The sequence below is a fragment of the Sturnira hondurensis genome, unplaced genomic scaffold, assembly GCF_014824575.4.
Source record: "Sturnira hondurensis isolate 20B ecotype Veracruz unplaced genomic scaffold, ASM1482457v3 Scaffold0014302, whole genome shotgun sequence".
Taxonomy (NCBI): Eukaryota; Metazoa; Chordata; class Mammalia; order Chiroptera; family Phyllostomidae; genus Sturnira; species Sturnira hondurensis.
In genome coordinates, this window is record NW_028086933.1 from 7,390,700 (window position 1) to 7,410,781 (window position 20,082).

The 20,082-nt window shown below is 43.1% G+C and overlaps 1 protein-coding gene across 7 annotated transcripts in view; it reads left to right on the forward strand.

The window, feature by feature from the left end:
• Positions 1 to 20,082, forward strand: part of FAM13C (family with sequence similarity 13 member C) — a 126,538-nt gene that overhangs the window by 74,357 nt on the left and 32,099 nt on the right. For all 7 annotated transcript variants that reach the window (XM_037062747.1, XM_037062740.1, XM_037062741.1 and 4 more), the window contains 2 exons: positions 602 to 665; positions 14,883 to 14,967. In XM_037062747.1, the coding sequence (XP_036918642.1) occupies positions 602 to 665; positions 14,883 to 14,967 (149 nt within the window). The remainder of the gene's footprint in view (positions 1 to 601; positions 666 to 14,882; positions 14,968 to 20,082) is intronic.

The window sequence follows — 20,082 nt, forward strand, 5'->3', positions numbered from 1 at the left end:
ATCACATTCATTTATTTAAAAACACTTTTTAATGAATTAAAAGATATTGAATTTTCACTGAGGATTTAGCAGTGTAGAAAATGCATATAATCACTGATTTCTTGGAGCTTAATATCAGGTAGTAATAAATGCTGAGAAGAAAATCTCAGGTGTGATAGAGTGATGGGGAGGGCTACATCTAGGAAGTTAGGAAGATCAGGAGGGTCTCATTTGGGAACTGATACAGGAGCTGAGCTTACGTGCTAACATGAGTCAGCTCTATGAAGATCTGAGGAATGAGCTGTCTGGGACAGCAAGGGTGGAAGTTTGAACAGGAGACTAACATTGTGGGCGGGAGAAGCAGAGAGAAGGCCAGAGAGGCTGGAGTATAGGGAGCAAGGGTGAGAGGGATAGGAGGTGGGCCCAGGAGGGCAGGCAGAATCCGAACACTGTCATGTGTTGCAGACCACTGTAAGGAGCCTGGACTCTGTTCTGTGGGCAGTGGGGTACCAGTGAGGATTTTTCTAACAGGGGTATAGGCAGATCTGTCACCGACAGCTTCAAATGTGTGTTGTTGAAAGGTTACTTTTAAATTGAAATATTCTTTCTTTGTATCTTATAGAATAGACCAGAGGGCTGCCACTCTGCCGAAGGAAGCCTTTGAAACTCAGCAGGACTTAAATGAGGTAGGTGCATCATCGCTGCTTGTAGGAGCATGAGTTAGCCAATCGTGAAATTTATTTCTCTTTTTCTCAGTCTTAGGAGATCTCTCTCTGATTAAAACTTTAAGTATTTTGGCTCCTAAGTGAACTTGTTTTCCTTCTAGTTCTTTCTTTGGGTAATGTTTTTCGTCACTCTGGAGCATATACGTTTAAAACATTATTTGCAAGGCTGCTCATTGTGTCTTGGACTTGAACCCAGTCTGGCAGTCACTTCATTACGCTCTTTTCAATTTAACTTCAAGATTGTGTAACCATCACTGTGGCAGTTACACTTGTAAAATTTTCTCTTAATTTGATTTCACCTCTCCCCTTTTCCTAACAGTGTGTGCTTTCTCAAATATAATCATGCTTCTAGTTTGTCCTCAGAGCCTGATGGAGGGTAGTGTTTGCATTATGATCTAAGCATGCTTTGAGACATCAAAGCCGTGATTTCCAATCCAGCTGGGTTCCCACCAAACTGGGCATCACAATGTTAATAAGCTTGTTCTAGATCTTCTTTGAAATATATAATTTAATTCTTCTGTTGGAAATCAATATAATAAAATTAGGATCTCCATTATTACGAATGCCTTGGCTTGAGTCATTGACTTGGAATACTGTCTAGTTTTTCTCGTCCTAATTGTATAATTAAGGAGCAGTGGGTGGTATATATGATTAGGATTACAGCAAAAAGAATGAAGAGTTGATGTTCAGATGCCAGGAAGAGAAATGATGGGCTTCGGGCAAATTGTTTATTTGTCATTTGAAGACACATCTCTCCTCTCTTTCCCCCATAAAAAAGGGTAATGAACTGACTTTAGGTAATTTTTTTTAACTGTAGAACTTGGCAGAAATGAATTTGATCAAGCAGCTGACGGTAACCAGCTGCCTGATTGAATCAAGTTAAATAACTGGAGTCATAGAAAATGTCTTCAGGATAACAACACAGAATGCTGCTCGTTATTTCTTTGTGCATGGAGACGGCCTTCAGATTCCACAGTCTCACTCATGGTAACAAGAGTGGAAAGAGTTTAAGGGAAAAAAGACAAGAACCTGAATCAATGAACGCAGATGTTTGCCCCGCTGCGAACAAGCAAAGTTCTGGCTTTAAACAAGTGATGATTTGCTTTGATGTGAGTGACTAGAAAAATGAGGTGGTGGTAAGAGGCAACTTGTGATAGGTTTCAAATACTAGGGAGAAACTCTGGTTGGCGAGCTTGAAACCCTTGAGATTACTTGGTAGTTGCAAAAAGCTCTATTTCAAAATAGGCTTTTCTGTATTCCTCCACTATATTGCATTTGCAAATTATCTGGCATGTGCCAGCTTGCCACTCTGGGATTACATGGTGCCAGAGTGCTGAAGGGAGGCGAGTACCCAAAAGAGCAGGCGGTGCTTTGTTTTAGATGTGCGCTCTTCCCTGAAGAGGAGGTGATGCTGATCCAGACGGGTTGATGATAGTGAGTGTGGGCTCAACGTGGGTCTGCTCCAGTCGGGGCACAGTGTGTGTGCAGGTCCACATCCTATCATGCCATGTGTGTTGTGACTAAAATTTGGGGGCCAGAGGAAACCTTAGACAATCTTGAACAGGGCAGCATGAGTGGGTCCAAAAGCACGTAGGAAGGTGAATGTGTTCAGACTCATCAATGGCGACATCTTGTATAGTAGGAATATATTTAACTGCATCTTTTCCATCACTTCTCAACCTTACAGAAACTACTCTTTTATGGAAGAACCCCATAATAATATTTCTTTAGCAACAGAGTTCTACAAAACACAGGTGGGAAGCTCTGCTTTGATATATTTCATGGGGATAGAAAGTATGTAGATGTGCATACACTCTAAGTGTACAATTGGTTGAATTCTCACAAAGTACGTCACCAGCACGTAGATCAAGAAACAACATTATCCCCAGGCCAGGCACCCCTTTGGAACTCCTTCCACTCACCACTCCCCTATAAGGATAACTTGTCTTCAGAATGACATACGTTTGTTTTGTATTTTTGAGATTTTTAGATACAGACTCTATGTACTCTTTTTGTGTCTGTTTTCCTTTACTCATTGTTATGTTTGTGGGATTTATATGTATTCAGCATGTCCTCTTAGTTTGTATTCTTGGCTGTAATCCCTTGTATAGTGTTTCTAATATTTCACTATTATGATAAGTTGTTAGTGATTGTAATTTTTATTGTTATTCAAGTACAGTTGTCTCCATTTTTCATCCCACCACACCCACCCCCTCTACTCATCCCTGACTCCCACCCTCAAACCTATTTTTTATGAACTGCTTTTTGGTTTTTTTGTACAGCCAGCTCTTTACTGGAGTATTCCTTCTACCTCTAAATGGAAATCTGAGGTAGAATTTTTTTGTTAGCTTTCTTCATTGTTTTTTAATCCTTTATTTGTTTACCTACCCGCCCCCCAACCCTACCTTTTAGTTCTCTAAAAGGAACACATCAGTTCCATATCTGCTCTGTTTGTTACACTCCAACTTGCAAGTCTAAAGCCAAAGAAACAGTTTCTTGAGTCTCACAAGAAACCTGATCCAAAAATACTTTCCTTCATAGGAAATACTTGTACACAAAGTACTTATGTACAACCCTAAGGTTGTACATAAATGATGATTTGAAAATGCTATATGTGTGCTTTATATTTTCCCAAAGTGTCACTCTGGGATTTCACTTCTACCTTTTGAACTTCTCAATTTCACCTGCTCTGTCGCAGACAAGGCTCAGCGTAGTTTGGTTCTGGAACTGGTGCTTAACCCAAGGTCTCCCACACCCAGTAATCCTGGTAAGTGGTATGGCATGTCTGCATATGAGCATCTGACTCCATGGGCACCCCCATACTTTCCCAGTGAACTCAAAAACTCACTTTTTGTTTCCACTTGGCACCCCTGTGTATAGATTTGATTCCTGCCCATCTCGACATTTCTTCTGTCAGTCTCAAGCTCCCAGTTTTCGACCTTGGGTAACTTCTATTTTTTTACTGTTGTTCAAGTACAATTGTCTCCATTTTCATCCTGCCATACACCTCTGCCCCACTCATCCCCACCTCCCACCCCTTTGGCTTTGTCCATGGGTCCTTCATACATGTTCCTCTACTTAACCCTTCTCCTTCTTTCCCCCATTATCTCCCTCCCTGCTCTCCTCAGGTCACTGTCATTTTGTTCTTTATTTCCATGTTTCCATTTCTATTTTGCTCTCTTGTTTGTTTTGTTGATTAGGTTCCACTTATAGGTGAGATTGCATGGTGTTTGTCTTTCACTGCCTGGCTTATTTCATGTAGCATAATGCTCTCCAGTTCCATCCATGGTGCCGTGAAGGCTAGGAGCTCCTTTTTTCTTTCTGCTGTGTAGTATTCCATTGTGTAAATGTATCACTCGTTAATCTTGGATGTCTTACTAGAACCCTGCGTCTGAGTTTTGGTGTCTCTGGGACTATCAGGATTTAGTTTCTGGGAAACAGATTCTCTTTCCTGCCATTGACCTGAGGTATCAGACTCTGCCTCTGTGAGATATAATGAAACTTTATTTGTTGGGGTCTCCTGGATCATAAATTGAACAATATTCTAGACTTGAGATATGTCAGTGTCTCATCCATCTTAATTCTTGGTTTTAGTTATTCCCCCATGTCCATATATTAATAAGTATTCAATAGATCAGAAGTTGTGTTAAACGGTATTATTTCCATAGAATAGACAACTATACTTTTCTACTGAAATGCAAACCCAGGCTATACAGTTGGGGTTGGGTCTTGGTTCAGGACGGATTGAGGATTCTTTTTTTCGTGCATCTGAGTGTTTTCTTTTTCTGTGTCACTGGAAGTCAATTTACCTGTCTTGAATAATAATAGGATTTTGTTGATTCACACAGCTGAAACTTTAGGATTGGAACAGGCTCCATGCATGGCTGGATTCAGGGATAAAAGACTTGTTTTATAGAAGCCATCTCTTCCCATCTCTTGACTCTGCCATCTTCGAAGGACTTTATCTTTAAGTCAGCCCTTCTCTAGGGACAGATTATTCTTACAGCTGGTAATCCCAGTGTATAAGGTCCGTCCAGAAAGTATCTACCCACCTAATATGAAAAATAGAGACATTTATCGAAGAAGATACAAGAAACATTATACATAGGACAATGATGCCTCAGTCCCCTTCAAAAGAGTCACCTTGGAACCTCACATAGTTCTCCGAGTCCCTTCCACTGTTCAAAACACTCTGCAAAATGCTTTGTTGGAATCACCATTGACTGCCCTGTTGTGGTTTCCTGAATCTCATCGATGGTCTGAAATCTTTTCTTTTTCAAAGGTTATTTTAGTTTTGGGAAAAGCCAGAAGTTGCAGGGTGCCAAATCTGGGTTGTAGGGCGACTTAGGTCAACATTCTCAGGTGTTCTGCTTTTTGCAGGCCTTCCAGAATGTGGATCACTTTCAACAGATTCTTGACCATCTTTGAAGCATTTGTGCCACACTTTCATTTGCATTGTATTCATCGCATTGTCTCCAAAAGCCTTCTGAATCGTCCAAATAGTTTCTGCAGAGGAATGTTCAAACTTAATGCAAAATCTGATGCAGATTTTTTGCTTTACTCACTCATTTTGAATACAACAGCCACACAGTACACATGTTCACTCAACAGCGTCTACCACCGCCAATGACTAGTACAGTGAAGTCATCATTGTCCATACATGTGCATTCCAGACCACTCTCCTTGGCTGCCAGGTTACATCAAAGTCACACCAACCATTCGTGTTATATTAACAATAGTTGGACTTTTTCTTTTACCATGTAACAAATTACCAAGAAGCTTAGAAGCTAAAAACACCCATTTATTGGTTCATAGTTGTGTAGGTCATAAATCCTGGTAGACACAATTGGATTCTCTGCTCAAGGTCACACAAGACTGAAATTAAGGCATTGGCTGCAATGTACTGTTATCTGCAAGTTCTGGAGAAGAGTCCATGTCCAAGCCCATTCAGGCTCTTGCCTGAGTTTATTTTCTTGCAGTTGTAGGACTCTGATCCTCATTTCCTTGTTGGTCATCACTGGGGAGCATCTCTCAGTTTCTAGAGGCTTCTTGCAACTTTCCTCAAATGGATCCCTTCATCTTTGAGCCAGCAACACTAAATCCTTCTGTGTTTTTTAATCCTTCTGATGTTGTCCAGTTTCCACCAACTGGAAGAAACCCTCTGCTTTTAAAGGGTTCACCTGACTGGGTCAGGACCACTGAAATCATCTTTGTATTCTTGGTCAACTGAGTTAGGATTTCAATTACATCTGTAAAGCTCTTCATAGAAGCACCTAGTAATGTTAGAATAAGCTGAGTATAGACCTCTGGGGGGCTATCTTTAGTGTTCTGCCTACCACAAAATGGAAATCCTTTCTAGTTCTGAAAAATTCTGTGTATGAGTCTCATTTATCTGGCTTGGGGCATGTAGACATTTCTTAACTCGGTCATTGTGAAGTTGGGGTTTGGCTAGATTGGCTAGATGTAGACCACACTTCCTAGTTTGGATCTGGGAGTGCTGTTATCAAGAGATGGATGAATGGATGCTGGCTGCATAATAATATTGGTCTCTGGAAGCACAATAGCCAAGGTAATTTTCCTGTGTGCTGAACCGCTGCAGGATGCCATCTGGCATTCTTCTGGTGCAATTTTCTGAACTGAGACAATGTGACCTCGCCTCCCTACCAGTATTTCTTACTCAGCTGGAAGATGTAATGATGTCCTATGATGTATTTAGTTTTAGCCAAGTTTTCTTGTCACTGTCAGTGAGGACATCCTTTGGCCAATATAATGATGGTGTGAACCCTGGTTTTAATTCTCAATTGGATGAACTGCACAGCAAAGAAACTCGGAGCTGTTTCCAGGGCTTGTTTATTCTGGCCCATCTTTCAGAGGCAAATATCCAGTCTGTCTTTTTGTTTCCAGGAGAATCAGGTCTGTAGCCCTCACTGTCCAGGGGATCCTTAGGGTCGTATTGGCAGAAAAGGCATAAGCCATGCCAGCAGCTGCCCATATTCTTCCTGTCTGAGAATTTCCTTGGAGAAACTTGAGAGGTATCCGGCCGGCAGAGAAATTGTGGCAAGACTTATCAGTGCCGTCTCACTTGTATTTGCCTTTTGCCTACCAGCCTTTCCCAGCTTCCACATGCCATTGCAGCTTTGCCTCATTGGTCCCTTCTCTGTCTTGCATGGCATCTCAATTCCTTTCCCGGTCTCTCACTTTTTTGTTTAATCTTCATACTACTAACTTCCTGTCCTCTCATGGAAGGCTGGAAAGAGCTTTACGTAGTTCGGTGGCTCTCAGGTGTCAGCCTGTGTTGTAGTTAAAAAAGAAAAATAAGAACCATGTAGTGAGTTTTCCATAAGGCTAATGTTTGCTAACAACTCTTTAATTTAGAAAATGTTCTTAAAATTTTATATGCATTTTCCCATGTATTCTCACTTGTCAAAAGAGAAGGCTGATAGCTTTTATAATTTATTTTGCTCTCCTCACCCCTACCAGCTTTAAAAAATATTTCTTCTGGTCCTAATATTACCAAAATTTTGCCTGAAAACTGTGATGTTTAGCTATTTTTTCTAAGGCATGATTTTTTTCAACAGTATTTGTTGAGAGGCAAATACATACCCAGTTTCAGTTTCAGTACTAGAGTGGGGTGTGGGGGCTGCAGAATTGTATTTGTCATCCCACTTCTCAGGGATTTACAGTGAATACTACACATCAGCTCAATATCTGAGAGCCTGGCCTGGCTGGTGTTGGTGTCGTTTACCCTTCTTAGAACATTGTTGGATTTCTTAGGGCTATAACACTTAGATTTTAGGTCAGGTAAAAGCTCAATTTTCTTGTTTTCTAACAAAACATTAATACTGAGGAAATAGCTAATGCTTTCCAGTGTGACCTGCCATTTTTAAAAGCATAGGTAGGTCACTTATTTTATATGACACATGATTTTAGGGTTTCCAGTGGGATAGTTATTCTAATATTCATCCAATTTTAGAAATTAAAGTAGTATCTTTTTGTAAGATTTTATTTATTTATTATTACATAAAGGGGTAAAGAAGGAGAAAGGGAGGAAAAAAATTTATGTGAGAGAGAAACATCAATCAGTTACTTCTCATATGCACCCCAATGAGGGACAGACCCTGCAACCTAGGCAAGTGCCCTGACCCAGACTCAAACCAGCAACAACCTTCCACTTTGCAGAATGACCCCCAATGAACTGAGCGTACACCAGTCAAGGCTTGAAATTAAAGTAGTTTCATGAGAAAAAATAAAGGGCCTACGGGTCAGTATAATCGGATGATTCTCCCACAGACATAAAACGAGTCAGTGGTAGACTTGGGATTAAAAGCCCTAGTGGGTCCTCTACTGTGCACACCTTTTATTAAGTGTAGTTTTTAAGCAGAATATTTTTCAGCACTAAAACAAATTGGAAGTAAAGTAGGCACACATAATGACTGTACGGGCTACAATGTGGACTAGATTTGCAGACTTAGCCAGTTGGATATAATTGATGTTCTAGAAAAAAATGATTTGTTAGGTGTTTGTTCATCTTAATACCTGTGCTTTTGGGTAGTTTTAAGTACTAGAAACTCCAAAAAAAATTAAGCCCATTCTATGAGTGGAAAATGAGATATTTTATTTTTAAAAAATCAAGATTTTTATCTCGATATTCTCAAAGTCCTGAATTAAAATGAGTTAATGAAACTACTATTCTCTCTTGGACATCTTGTTTAATTGTTTATTTAATCAGGTGAACACAAAGATATTATAGTAAGGTATAATTAAGTCCAGGATTCCCCCTAACCAGGTTGAAATCATGTGTCTGGAAGGAAATTTGATTTGAGTGTAGTGTGTCCTGGTGGTATTGTTTTCGTCTGAGTGCTACTAGCACCAGACTAGGGCCTAGATCTTCTTGTCAGCAGAGGGCTTCTTGGAGTGAATGGCTTGTTCTCTCACACTGAGTTTCTCCTTTAGGTATTATGAGACCATCCCACGCAAAGGAAGTTGGGAAGGGCTGAGCTGAGCATGTCATCTTTCAGTTACAAGTAGCTGCAAAGCATGCTGGGACATAAACAACTCCAGAGACGGCATAGGAGGCTAATGAGGATGTCAGAGCGTTGGGGGTCAGAGGAAAGCTTTCATCTCTGGGAAAGATGGAGCTAAGCAGGCAAGCAAGGGGGCATTTAGAGTGGACCAAGGCTATAGGAAATAGGGAAATATTCCTCAAGGTGTGGCCCTTGGATGTCCTACATCTATATGACCCTGCTCCAGACCGCAGAATCCGGATATCTGGGGTGACTCCTGCCTAGGAGTGCATACCTTTAACAAACTCCCCAGTGATTGATAAGTGCTTTATTATTTCTAACCCAGGGCAGCAGAGGGCACTTGAATGTGGATGCTCAGAAGGGCCTCCCAAGTACTGCCTAAAGGGTCCAGGAAAACAAAACTAATACACAATGGCAGTCTCTTTATGGGTTGCCTCCTGTTCTACTCATTGTGCTAGATCCAGCAGTGAACAATGGAGGCACGGTTCCAGCCCTTCTGGAGCTGGAAAGAGCCAATAAACAAGCAGACAAATAAAAATCACATATTATTGTGAGCATTAGGAAGGAAATAAACAGGGTAGGAACACAGAAATTGGGGGGCCTTGTTTAGATAATGTAATCAGAACTGGCTCAAGAATCTGATGGCAATTTGACCATGAAGCAACTACAGCTGAATTCAGCCTGGGGAGGTAGGGGCAAGAGGAGATAGAAAGGGTGTGTGTGTGTGTGTGTGTGTGTGTGTGTGTGAGTGAGTGTGTAGAATATGCACAGGAAATATAAAAACTCGGGGAATAAGAGTGGTAACTAGAAATGGGGGAGGTCCAGGGATTGAGTTGTATCCCCAGATTTGGGTAGATTTCCAATATGAATTTGCTTCGTATCACCACAGAAAATTTATATACAGTCCTTGGATAGATAAAGGGGTGGGAGACGGCAGGAAACCTCTTCATTGAAATTAGGTTAGCTGTTCCTGTTCTGCAACTGGTGAATTGCAGACCAAGGCACCCGAAAATAGCATTTAACCATCAGCCTGTGTGGGTGTTCTCCATTCCCACCCCACTAAAGTGGGACCTGGTAATTGTAGAGGAGAGAAAACGAGTGGAGTGTTTTCTAAAACAAGCAGCATATTTTCCATTATGTAAAAAAGAAAAATGAGCTTTCAGAAAACCACACCTAGGATTTATGGACTGTTCTCTGGCTTCTTTCGTAACTCGATGGGAGACTTAGGGAAGCAGAGGTGCTTGTTCTTTGGAAGGTCCATCAACCTTTGCTCAGTTTTCCTGCAGATCCTACAGACCATTCAGGGAGACTTTGCATGTAAACCTGGAAAAGCAGGAGTAGCAGGCTGACCTCCAGGGATGGGCTGGGGCTATCCTCACAGTCCTAGTAAGAGAAGGGCTGGATTGAGGTGGCAACAGGGATGTATTGTCCTTTGTTTCTCTGAAGGGGAAACACATTCACGCGTTAAAAGTCACTAAGTCAGACATGATTGCAGAGCTACTTCCTCTTTCCCTGGGTTCGCCTTTTCTTTCCTGCATAGCTCTGTGACAGTACTAACTGTCGTTATTGTTTCATTTCTTTGCTTGTTTACTAGCCATCTCCCACAAGGAAGGGGCTGACATCAGTCTCAGGCTCGAGAGCCTGGTGCAGCTCTCTGTGTATTGAAAGTGGCCAGAGCCAGGGACAGCGTGGTGGCATGACATCTTCATCAGGGCATGACCCTTTCATGTACAGTACAAGCTGCCCGTGGGCCTTCTCTCCGGTGGCTCTTTGGGGTTCAGCCCTGATGGGACAGGCTGGGTAATTTCCATCACCCACTGGGAGGACATATATGTGGCAGTGGCATAGATTGCTCATCCGTAAAGCCCCCGGTCCCAGGGTCCCTTGTCATCTGGAGAGATATCCCTTCATGACCCTGTCCCACACAGTGTATCCGAGCCCCTACCCTCTGTCCATGGCTGAGAAGCAGCAGGTCATTCTCAGGTCATGAGTCAGTTTGACTGACTCATGGGTGAGGGACATAGCTGATGGCAGGTGGTCTGCAGAGTTTCTTCTATTCTGCCTTCTTGTCTCCAATGTACAGCAGTGTATGTTTGACCTTCTCTGTGAAGGTCTTCTTGTCCATTGAGACCTTCATCTCCTCTCTCCTGTTCTAATGGACATGATTTTCTTTGTCTAGTGTCTCAGAGGAATAAACGAGCCGGGCAAGCAGATCTCCTTTGAAGCTTAGAATCTCGTTTCTACTTCAGCATGAGTACAGTGAGGGAGAAGGTGGGAGGGGAAGATGGACGAGAACAACCCCATGACTGCTAGCCATACTAGGGTCTCCGCATTATACCTCACTCTCTCTGGGAGTTTGGAAGCCTCTGAATGTGAACTGACATACTCCTCTGCAGTGGATGATTTGCTGTTTGTGCTGCAGGAATACTTGGTTCAAACACTAAGCACCCACTCAATTCCAGGTTCTGCGAACCTCTGTAGGCTAGGCGCATGTTTGCTTTTCTCTCCTTTAAAGTTGGAAGGATGTTTAGAAGTCATCTAGCCTCAGGCCCTTGCTGGGCAGATGCAGTGCATGAGGCCCTGGGAGGTAAAGTGATGAGTCAAGGCCTCAGGGTTGGTGTGGAGTTCTTCTCTGCCCAGCAGCTTCTGGGCTTGGGAGATCTTTGTAATAACCACCACATCCAGTCCTGAGGGCTTGCCACATGCTGGTGCTGCACAAAGTGCTCTCTGTGCCTGCCCTCGTTTAATTCGGAGAGCAGGTGCCATTGTCAGTGTTATTATTGTCTCTTTTTACATATGAAGAAATAAGGCTTAGAATAGTCAAGATCCTTGCCCAAAGTCAGATGCATAGTATGTTGCAGAGCTGACAGGGCCTCTGGCTCGGCGTGAAGGTCATGTTCTCTTCTGCTCTGTAGGGTGTACAGGAGCAAATAGAGCTTATGAGAGGCAGCTGGTTCTACAGCTTCCCTGTAAATGTAGGGAGGAACTGGCCTGCCTGCCTGCCTTCCTTTCTTTCATTTTTAAGTTGTGGATATATATACATATACATATAAAATAAAATTTACCATTTTAACCATTTTGAAGTATACAGTTCAGTATTAAATAAGTCACATTGCTATGCGACCATCACCACCATTCCCGTCTAGAACTTTATTCTGATCTTTCCAGTTGGAAACTCTGTATGTGTTAGATACTAACTCCCCTCCCCCATCAGCCCCTAACAACCACTGCCTGCTTCCCATCCCTATGAGCTCTACGACTCTAGATATTTGTCCTTTTGTGAGTGGCTTATCTTATCATAAGGTCCTCAAGGTTCATTTATGTTGTCGCATGTCAGAATTTTCATTCTCTTCAAGGCTAAATAATACCCAATTGTATGTGTACAGCACATTTTGTTTATCAATTAGCTGCTTCCATTTTGTATGAGTCTGCTAATACTGTAGTAAGGCTGCCATAACACAATGCCACAGACCGAGTGCCTTAAGTGACAAACATTTATTTTCTCACAGTCTGAACATCCAAAAAACAAGGTGCTGGTAGAGTGGTTTCTCCTGAGGCCTCTTTCTTTGGCTTGTGGATGGCTGCCTTCTCAACGTGTCCTAATATGACCTTTCTTCTGTGCGTGTGCCTCCCTGATGTGTATGTATATGTGTGTGTCTGTCTCTCTAAGGACATTAGTCACATTGAACTTTAATGACTTCATTTTACCTTAATTTTCTCTTTAAAGGGCACACCTACAAATACAGTCACTTGGGGGCTAGAGCTTCAACGTATTAATTTAGGAGAGACATATCTCAGTCTGTTGTGAATGTCGCCATACATGTGGGTGTACAGATGTCTCTTTGAGTCCCTGCTTTTAATAATTTGGGGGTATATAGCCAGCAGTGGAATTGCCAGATTTTTTGGCAGTTTTATTTTTAATGTTTCTAGGAACTGCCATAGTGTTTGTTTGCTTGTTTGTTTGTGTGGTAGCAGCTATACCATTTTACAGTCTCATGGCATTATTTCTTAATTTTGTGAAGTTTTGCTCTTTTTGAGAGGTCACTCTGATTTCCAAGGTCCCCCAGTAGGAAGCTAGCCTGCAATTGTTCTTTTTGCCTCTCAGATATTTGGTTACTAATCTTTCCAGAAACTCAGTGCCCTTGCTCTTTCTGCACCTCCTGGCAGCAACCTTGGGCTCTTGCTTCCATGCTTAGCTGCTGGAAAACATCCCAGAAAGGAGGAGGAAACAGTGAAAATGGCCTGGTCTCACGAAGATGCTTCATCCAAGCTTCAGGCTTTCAGGCAGCAACCCCTGAGCACAGAGGAGGTTTGTGCTAGACCTCAACCCATCTCTGAGCACACAGAGAAGGGCCCCTGAGCCTGCGTAGGCACGTGCCCCTTTCAAAAGTGGCCAAAAAGAAAGTAAATGTGAGGGATTTGGAGGAACATATATGAAGGATACATGGACAACAACTGAGAAGGGTGGAAATGAGAGGGAGGGGGGAGCATGGGGGGTGGGATGGGATCGGAGTAATAGACAGAAAACTGTACTTGAAAAATAATTAAATAAAAAAATATTTAAAAAAATAAAGAAAGTAAATGTAAGATGTTTCTTAATAAGCAACTTCAACTCTGCTTCAGGTTCATATCAACTCACACCAATAGAAGGAATTAGGGCATGTACAGCAGCAGTGGGGGGAGGTTGGCGTGGGGGAAATGTTGGAGGTAGGTACTTATGTGAGGCAAGACATAAGGGTGTGAGGGTTGGAGGGGGTGAGTGTGTATGTGAAATACAGTGTGAGAGTGAGAGTTGGGAATGGGGGGTGTGGTAGGTAGTGCACATGTGTGTACGTGTGTGGAATAGGGGATTCAAGGGATGACTGTGAGGAAGGAGTATGTACATAGAGTGCAGGGGAGGGATTGGGGGGTTAGAGTGTGTGAAGAGGAATGTGGAAATATGGGGGTTAGGCCTGAGGGCATGGAGAGTGGAGGGAAAGGTCTGTATAGGATAGGGATGAGTGTGTGCATGGAGCAGGGTGTGAAGGTGTGGCAGTTGATACGCGGGTGTGTGGGCAGTAGGATATGCGGAGGGTAGGGTGTGAGTAGGAGAGTGGGCGTGTGTGTTGGAGGGGCACAGTAGAGGAAGGACCCATGGCTCCACTCCAGGTAGCCACCCTGCCAGGAGCCGGGTGGGTGGAGGAGCTGCTGAGGCCTGCAGAGCTTCCCAGCTGCGGGGGAGTAGCTCCTTGCCGGGGAGGGACTCAGGCGTGACTCACTTTCACCTGGTTGGGGAATTAATTTGCTGGGCATCTGCATCATGGCAGGATATGTGCGTCAGTCTGTATGACTTTGTTCTTGTTAAGAACCATGGGAGAAATTTCAAATGAGGCATGGAGGGGGTGGGGTGCAGTCGTGCCGAGAGCCATGAAAGATAAATTGCTTCTCCCTCAGTGACCAAGGTCATTTTCTTATCTCTCTCTACTCTGTTCTTGATAAAAGGCAGTTGCAAACATTTCGTGCGAGAGAAGTAACTTCAGAAGACACCCCACACACACGCCCACACACAGAGATGCACACACACAGGCACATACCTCCCACATACAAATGTAGATAAGAGACTCCCAAAGCACCTCCCAGATGCCTGGCGGCCCCTGCAGCAGTAACTCTTTGTGCACTGCGGTCTGCTGCAGTCTTTGCAGTGGAGGGACGCTGGCTCTTGTGAATGGTCGCCTGGGAGGGGCCTAATGTCATCTGCTCCTGACGTCAGCACAATGAATGAAACTCTTGCAAAGCGTAAAGCCTCAAACACCCGGGAAGCAGAAACCTTCTCGGATTGGTTCCCTGGCTGCAGCGTCTCTTGCTGACGAAATCACTAGTCCCATGTGTCACAGATAATCCATGTACGTTAGGATTTAAATGAGGCAGAAACTGAGGCTGCATGTGGGCTTTTGCACAGCTGATTCTGGCACAACTGTCTGTGGCTGAAGCAGCTGTGGTCACGACCCTCTTCCTCCCAGGTGCTGGAGAAAGGGGTTTGCAGGACCCGCAGACCCACTGCTGTGCGTTAGCCATCTCCTCAGCAAGCCTGATGTTCTGCTTTTGCTGGCAGAATTCCTTGCTGAAGCTCCAAGCCCTCGAAACTGATCTGTGCTCTGCATTTTTGACAAACCAGGAAGAAGCTGTTCAGGTGCATGGAGGCAAGGACCCAGCCCCAGCGTCTACCCAGAGTGTGCCAGCCCAAGGGGAAGATGCTGAAGGTAAGAGGTAGGGTGCGGGGAGCTCCTCATTTATACTCATTTGACGATAGTTTAGCCTCTTGCTGTTTCGTCCTAAACCTGGCCCCCTGTGGGAAACGGTGTTTGGTGCAACATGAAAACTGAAGAGTTGTTTGAGTTACACCCCAGGGGGGCTGGAGGGAGCAGGAGGAATTAAGATGTGCTGTGTCATAGAGCCTTCTCCTCCAGGGGGGGCCAAGAGTCAGAGGTATATAAATGGGTGTCAGGTGGAAAGCACCCATCACTACGCCTAGCCCTCATTTTCCTATTTGGTATCGTCTGGCAAAAAAGAGGTGTACTTGTATTATATTGCTGGACTTTGATAATCTGTGCTTAAAACTCATGAGTTTTGGAACTCATGACATGTTTGAAGTACTGAAGGGTGGGGGAGTTTCAACATTGCTACTTCCTTTCTTCTACACTGCTTGTAAGATGATCTATCAACACCGGGAAAGTAGAGGCGAATAATATGGCTCATTCTGATCCTGCACTGCCCTGTTCTTTCTCATTGTTTTTTAGCTTTAATTTCTGTATTGAAAAGTCTCAAAACTGGGTCTTATTTGTCTTGGTTTCTTTAGTTTTAATCCAGGGGGTGATTGGTTAGCTGACAGGTAGAAGGGAAATTAATGCTACCAGGAAGACTCAGACAGGAAAGAAACACTGATTTACATGGGTGGAAGTGAGAGCACAGATTACTTTTTTTAAAAACATAAATGGGTCAGAGGTCTGCAGTCTGCTTTCTGGATAGATGGTAGAAACAGGCTTAGGTGATCTTGCTTCCTGAGATGTTCCTTATCTCCAGGAACTGAAGCAAGAGATTTACAAAGTAATCCATTTTAGTACCATTAGTGATAGTACATTTAAGACATTACTGTTAAAAACAGGCCCACATGGTATAAGCAGGCAAAATACTTATGTCCAGTTTTTGAATGCTTATAAATAATAGTGGGTATAGCTACTGGTGGTAGCTACTGTTATCATTGAAGACTGTCTCTGATCCGGGTGCTGGTCTGCACATTTTATACATATTATGTTCAATTCTCACGCTGACCTGCAAAATAATGCTGATCAGAGTAAGGATACTGAGGCCTCGTGTAACCCTGCTAGTAAGTGGGAAATTGGTTCCCCATGATGCAGGTGGCCAGCTGGTGAGCTCCTTTGTTGCCTGGTAAGCTTCCTTGTTCTGTTGGCCATTGTGTTTGGATGAGATGCAAGTAAAGTTGGACAGGAGCCAATGTCAATCCAATTAGGGACTGAAGTCAGATTACCAGACAATGCCCCTCTTCTTCCTCCAACCCCATGAAACAACGTACAAAACCTACAGAGAAAACTCAAAGCCAAGTACAAATTAACTTTTGAGTTATCTGATGTTTTGTATACTATACAAGTATCTGGAAAAGAGGGTTTAAATAAGATATGGATATATGTATATTTTTAATCGTGAGTTTAATGTGTGTGTACCTGTCTTATTTTATTGAAAGGTCAGGGATTGTTTTGCATTTTCTCATTCCAGATGCACAGGATTCTGAACAAGTTTACTAACACTCCTTGTAAAGAAGTTTATGTAGGAATTGTTTGTGCAAAGGAATTGTCAGTATGTTCCATGTTAGGTGTCAAATGACAGACATGGGCAGAAGGCTCGTTACAGAGGAGGCCCATGGGTTGGATGCTGGATTTTCCAAAATGTGGGTGAATCGGAGGTGTCTCAGAGCTTCTCCAAGAGTCTGTGAAAAGGGAGGTTCTGTCTGTCTCAGTCTCGGTCTCTCTCTGCACACACGCACGTGTGCAGCAGGCGGCAATAGCTCTTGCACGTTTTCAAAGGTAAAACCCATCCTGGTGTTTTTCATCTTTGTAGAGTTTGTGCCAGCAGTTTTTAATTCAGGGCCTGTGATTGGGTGTCTGGAGTGAGCTTAACACCTTGGAACTTTACTTTCTTGTGTGTGTATGTAAATTCCCAATGAGAGTGTGATTGCCTAAGGTTAGCACAGGTGGGCGTAAGTCTATAAAAGATTATAGTAAACTAGAATTTTCTCTTAAAGTCTAGCATCTAGTCCTGAGATTTACATGTATATAAACATTCAATTAATAATTGTTAATGTCAATAGTTAGTAACGAAGACAAAATCCAAGTGACTTTTACAGAAATGTCTGGCTATAACATGCTACCAATTAACTATTAAAAGTGGACATTCATAAGTATAAATTGATGTTACTTTAATGGATTTCAAACTTACTTTAGACTTGATTAGGGCATGAGTTAAGTGAGGTTTAACTTTTGCATTGGGTATCTAAAATGATGACCTGAGCCAAGTATTATCATCTCTGTGTCTTGAAATCAAAATATTGACTTATAATTTGGATTTATGCGTTACAAAGGTCAGTCTCACCTAGTAAAAGACCTGAAATGCTCCCTGTTCTAGAAATCCACTTAAAAACTGCACTTGCAGTACGAGCACATGCCGTGGCAGCCCTGGAGGGCACTGTGCTCCAAATAGTGTTCCCGAACCCGTCTGCACAGCACAGGTACAGGAAGCTTTTCCAACACGGGCGTGCTCAGTCCTCGTCTCTGATGGTCTGGGCTGGACTCCTGGAATCTTTATGTTTCTAAACTTCCTCTCTACTATTGGGAGGCACTATTCAAGGGACAGTGTTTTGAATTAGGAGAAAGAAGTTGGGGTTCTCTCAGATTTTCTTTGGCTCTGCTTCACCTTAGTGTCACCAACAAAAAGCGGCTTCCAGAACACAAGGACTTATATAACTCAGGCTCGGTGACCAGTTGGTTCCGTCCATGGAAGAGACCAGTTGCCTCTGCCAGGAAGGGAGAAAGACTCAAGTACCCAAGCCTGCAGGCCAGAAATCAATGTGATGTGGCCTGGACATGGGATGGGGACAGGGACAGGTTTGAGAGGTATAGAGCCTCTTAAAGAAAACTGATAGAAAGGAAACCGGCTGGAAGGCAGCTTTGGGACTGTCCATGGGGTAACCTAGTACCCTGATTCGTCCAGGACTGTTCCTGTTTTAGCACCTGAAGTTCGACGTGCTGGGAAATCCTCAGTCCCAGGCAATCTGGGCAGCTAGTCACCCACCTGTAGGTTGCAAATCGAATATGACACTTCCGCTCAAAACCTCTAAATGAACCAACAGCCTCTTAGAGCTGATGCAAATGTTTCCTGTGTGGCACTAGTAACATCTATTCTGGTGTTGTGAATGAAAATGAAATGAGGATTGTTTTTTTAACTGTTTGTCATCTTCAAAGTGTACATAGGAACTGTTTGGCGTTTCATATGACTCAGCACAGTAATGCCCGTTCTATCTGACCACAGGTGATTGATGGCACAGAATTCATAGCAAAAGCTGTCACTGGAGATAAAGGAAGGCTTATTACTAGAAATAATAATTCCTTAGAAGTACCTAATTAATTCTTTTATTCTACAATCTTGATTTTTCAAGTTGAACTTTCCATTTGGGCAAGAGCTTTGCTGCTAATGTTGATTATTAGGGAACACTAATGCAGTGTATCTATTTACAGTCTGTAATTACTCCCTTGGTCTGTAGATGTCTCCTAACGTTGAAGTTGAGGCAGAACAGAGTCAAAGAGGACCTTCTCTCTCACATTTTTTAGACATTGTCCACTTGACCAGAAGTCCCCAATTACTTGGAAGTACTTACTAAACTTACAAATGTCTGGGCTCCCAATCTTAAAATGCAAAATTAAAATATGAAGATGAGGCCTAAACATTTCTAGGTTCGAAATCCTGCCCTGGCGATTCTCAGGTGCAGGGAGACTCAGGAACACTTTCTACGACATAGTGTCCCCTGAGGGTGCCGTGAAATGTGTTCATGCTCCGGGTGCAGCTTATGATCGAACTTCTGGAACAAGGCAGTGTCTCGGGCACCCCGCTAGGTGAGTCTGACCACCCACATGACTCGATGCTTTATTCTGTCTGGCAGCGGCCTCAGATAGTCTTTGAAAGCCAGTAAGAGGTGGTCTCTGTGACTTCAACCTCAGAAGTGCACAGAATTTTAATATCTTTTAGAAACTTTTTTTATTATGGGACTATGTGTGTGTTATTTCTAAATCTTTCTTGAACCTTTTTATACTTTTAGTATGCAACACTGTTTGCTTTAAGTAAAAAGTGGCTCCTATTGTGAAAAATACCTCTTCTTTTTGTCCTAAATTGGTTTCTTTAAAAGCAGTGGTTTTCAAAAAATCAACAGGTTGGTTTTACCTGCCTTGGAGATATCGAGCAATATCTAGATGTACTTGGAGGGTGAGCGGTGCTAATGGGCAGAGGTCAAGGGTGCTACTGAACATCCTACAAGGCCCAGGGTGACGCCCTTCCCCCCCTGTCCCAGTGGAGAATTATCTGGTCCAAGATGTTGATAGTTTCAAGGTTTAGAAACCTTACTTTAAAAAACTTTAAAGAACATCAACATTAGCCTACAATGATGTTTTCATTTGCACCTGGCCTTGTCACGTGAATTTTCTCATTTTACCTTCAAAACAATTCTGTGAGGTAGGTGGCATTATTATGCCCAGATGAAAGATGAGCAAGTAAACTTGGAGGGTTGACGTAACCTGTTGAAGGCCCTGCAGCTGCAGACGTGTGGCGGTGGGAGGAAGGGCGAGGAGTTGGCCGTTTCCCCACTTGGACTCCGTAGTCTGCGTGCTTCATATGATGGTATTTGCCACTCAGTCTGAAAGCGAAGTCCCCATAGTCCTAATATTCTAGAATTGGACATTAAGCTCATAGTCAGCCTGTCTATTGTCTACACAACTAATGTGCTTTGGAAGTCTTTTTTTTTGTCTTTATCCATCCCTAACTTTGTTGTGCCAGACTGGAGAGACCTAGATTTGTAGACCTAGATTATTACGCTGTCACAGCCCCTCTGGTCCGTGGTCATTTCAGCTCCTCTGATCTAAGCCGTCCCTGGACCTGGTGCCTTTGTTGGTGAGCATTTACCTGACCTGCATAGTGTATTCCAGGCGGATTACTCCAATAGAGTATTATTCGGAAGTGTGGGCACCAGGGCTACACTTTCAGAAAATGATATTATTGGCAGAAATTGGGCAAAGTTTACAAGGGAGCCTTGTATT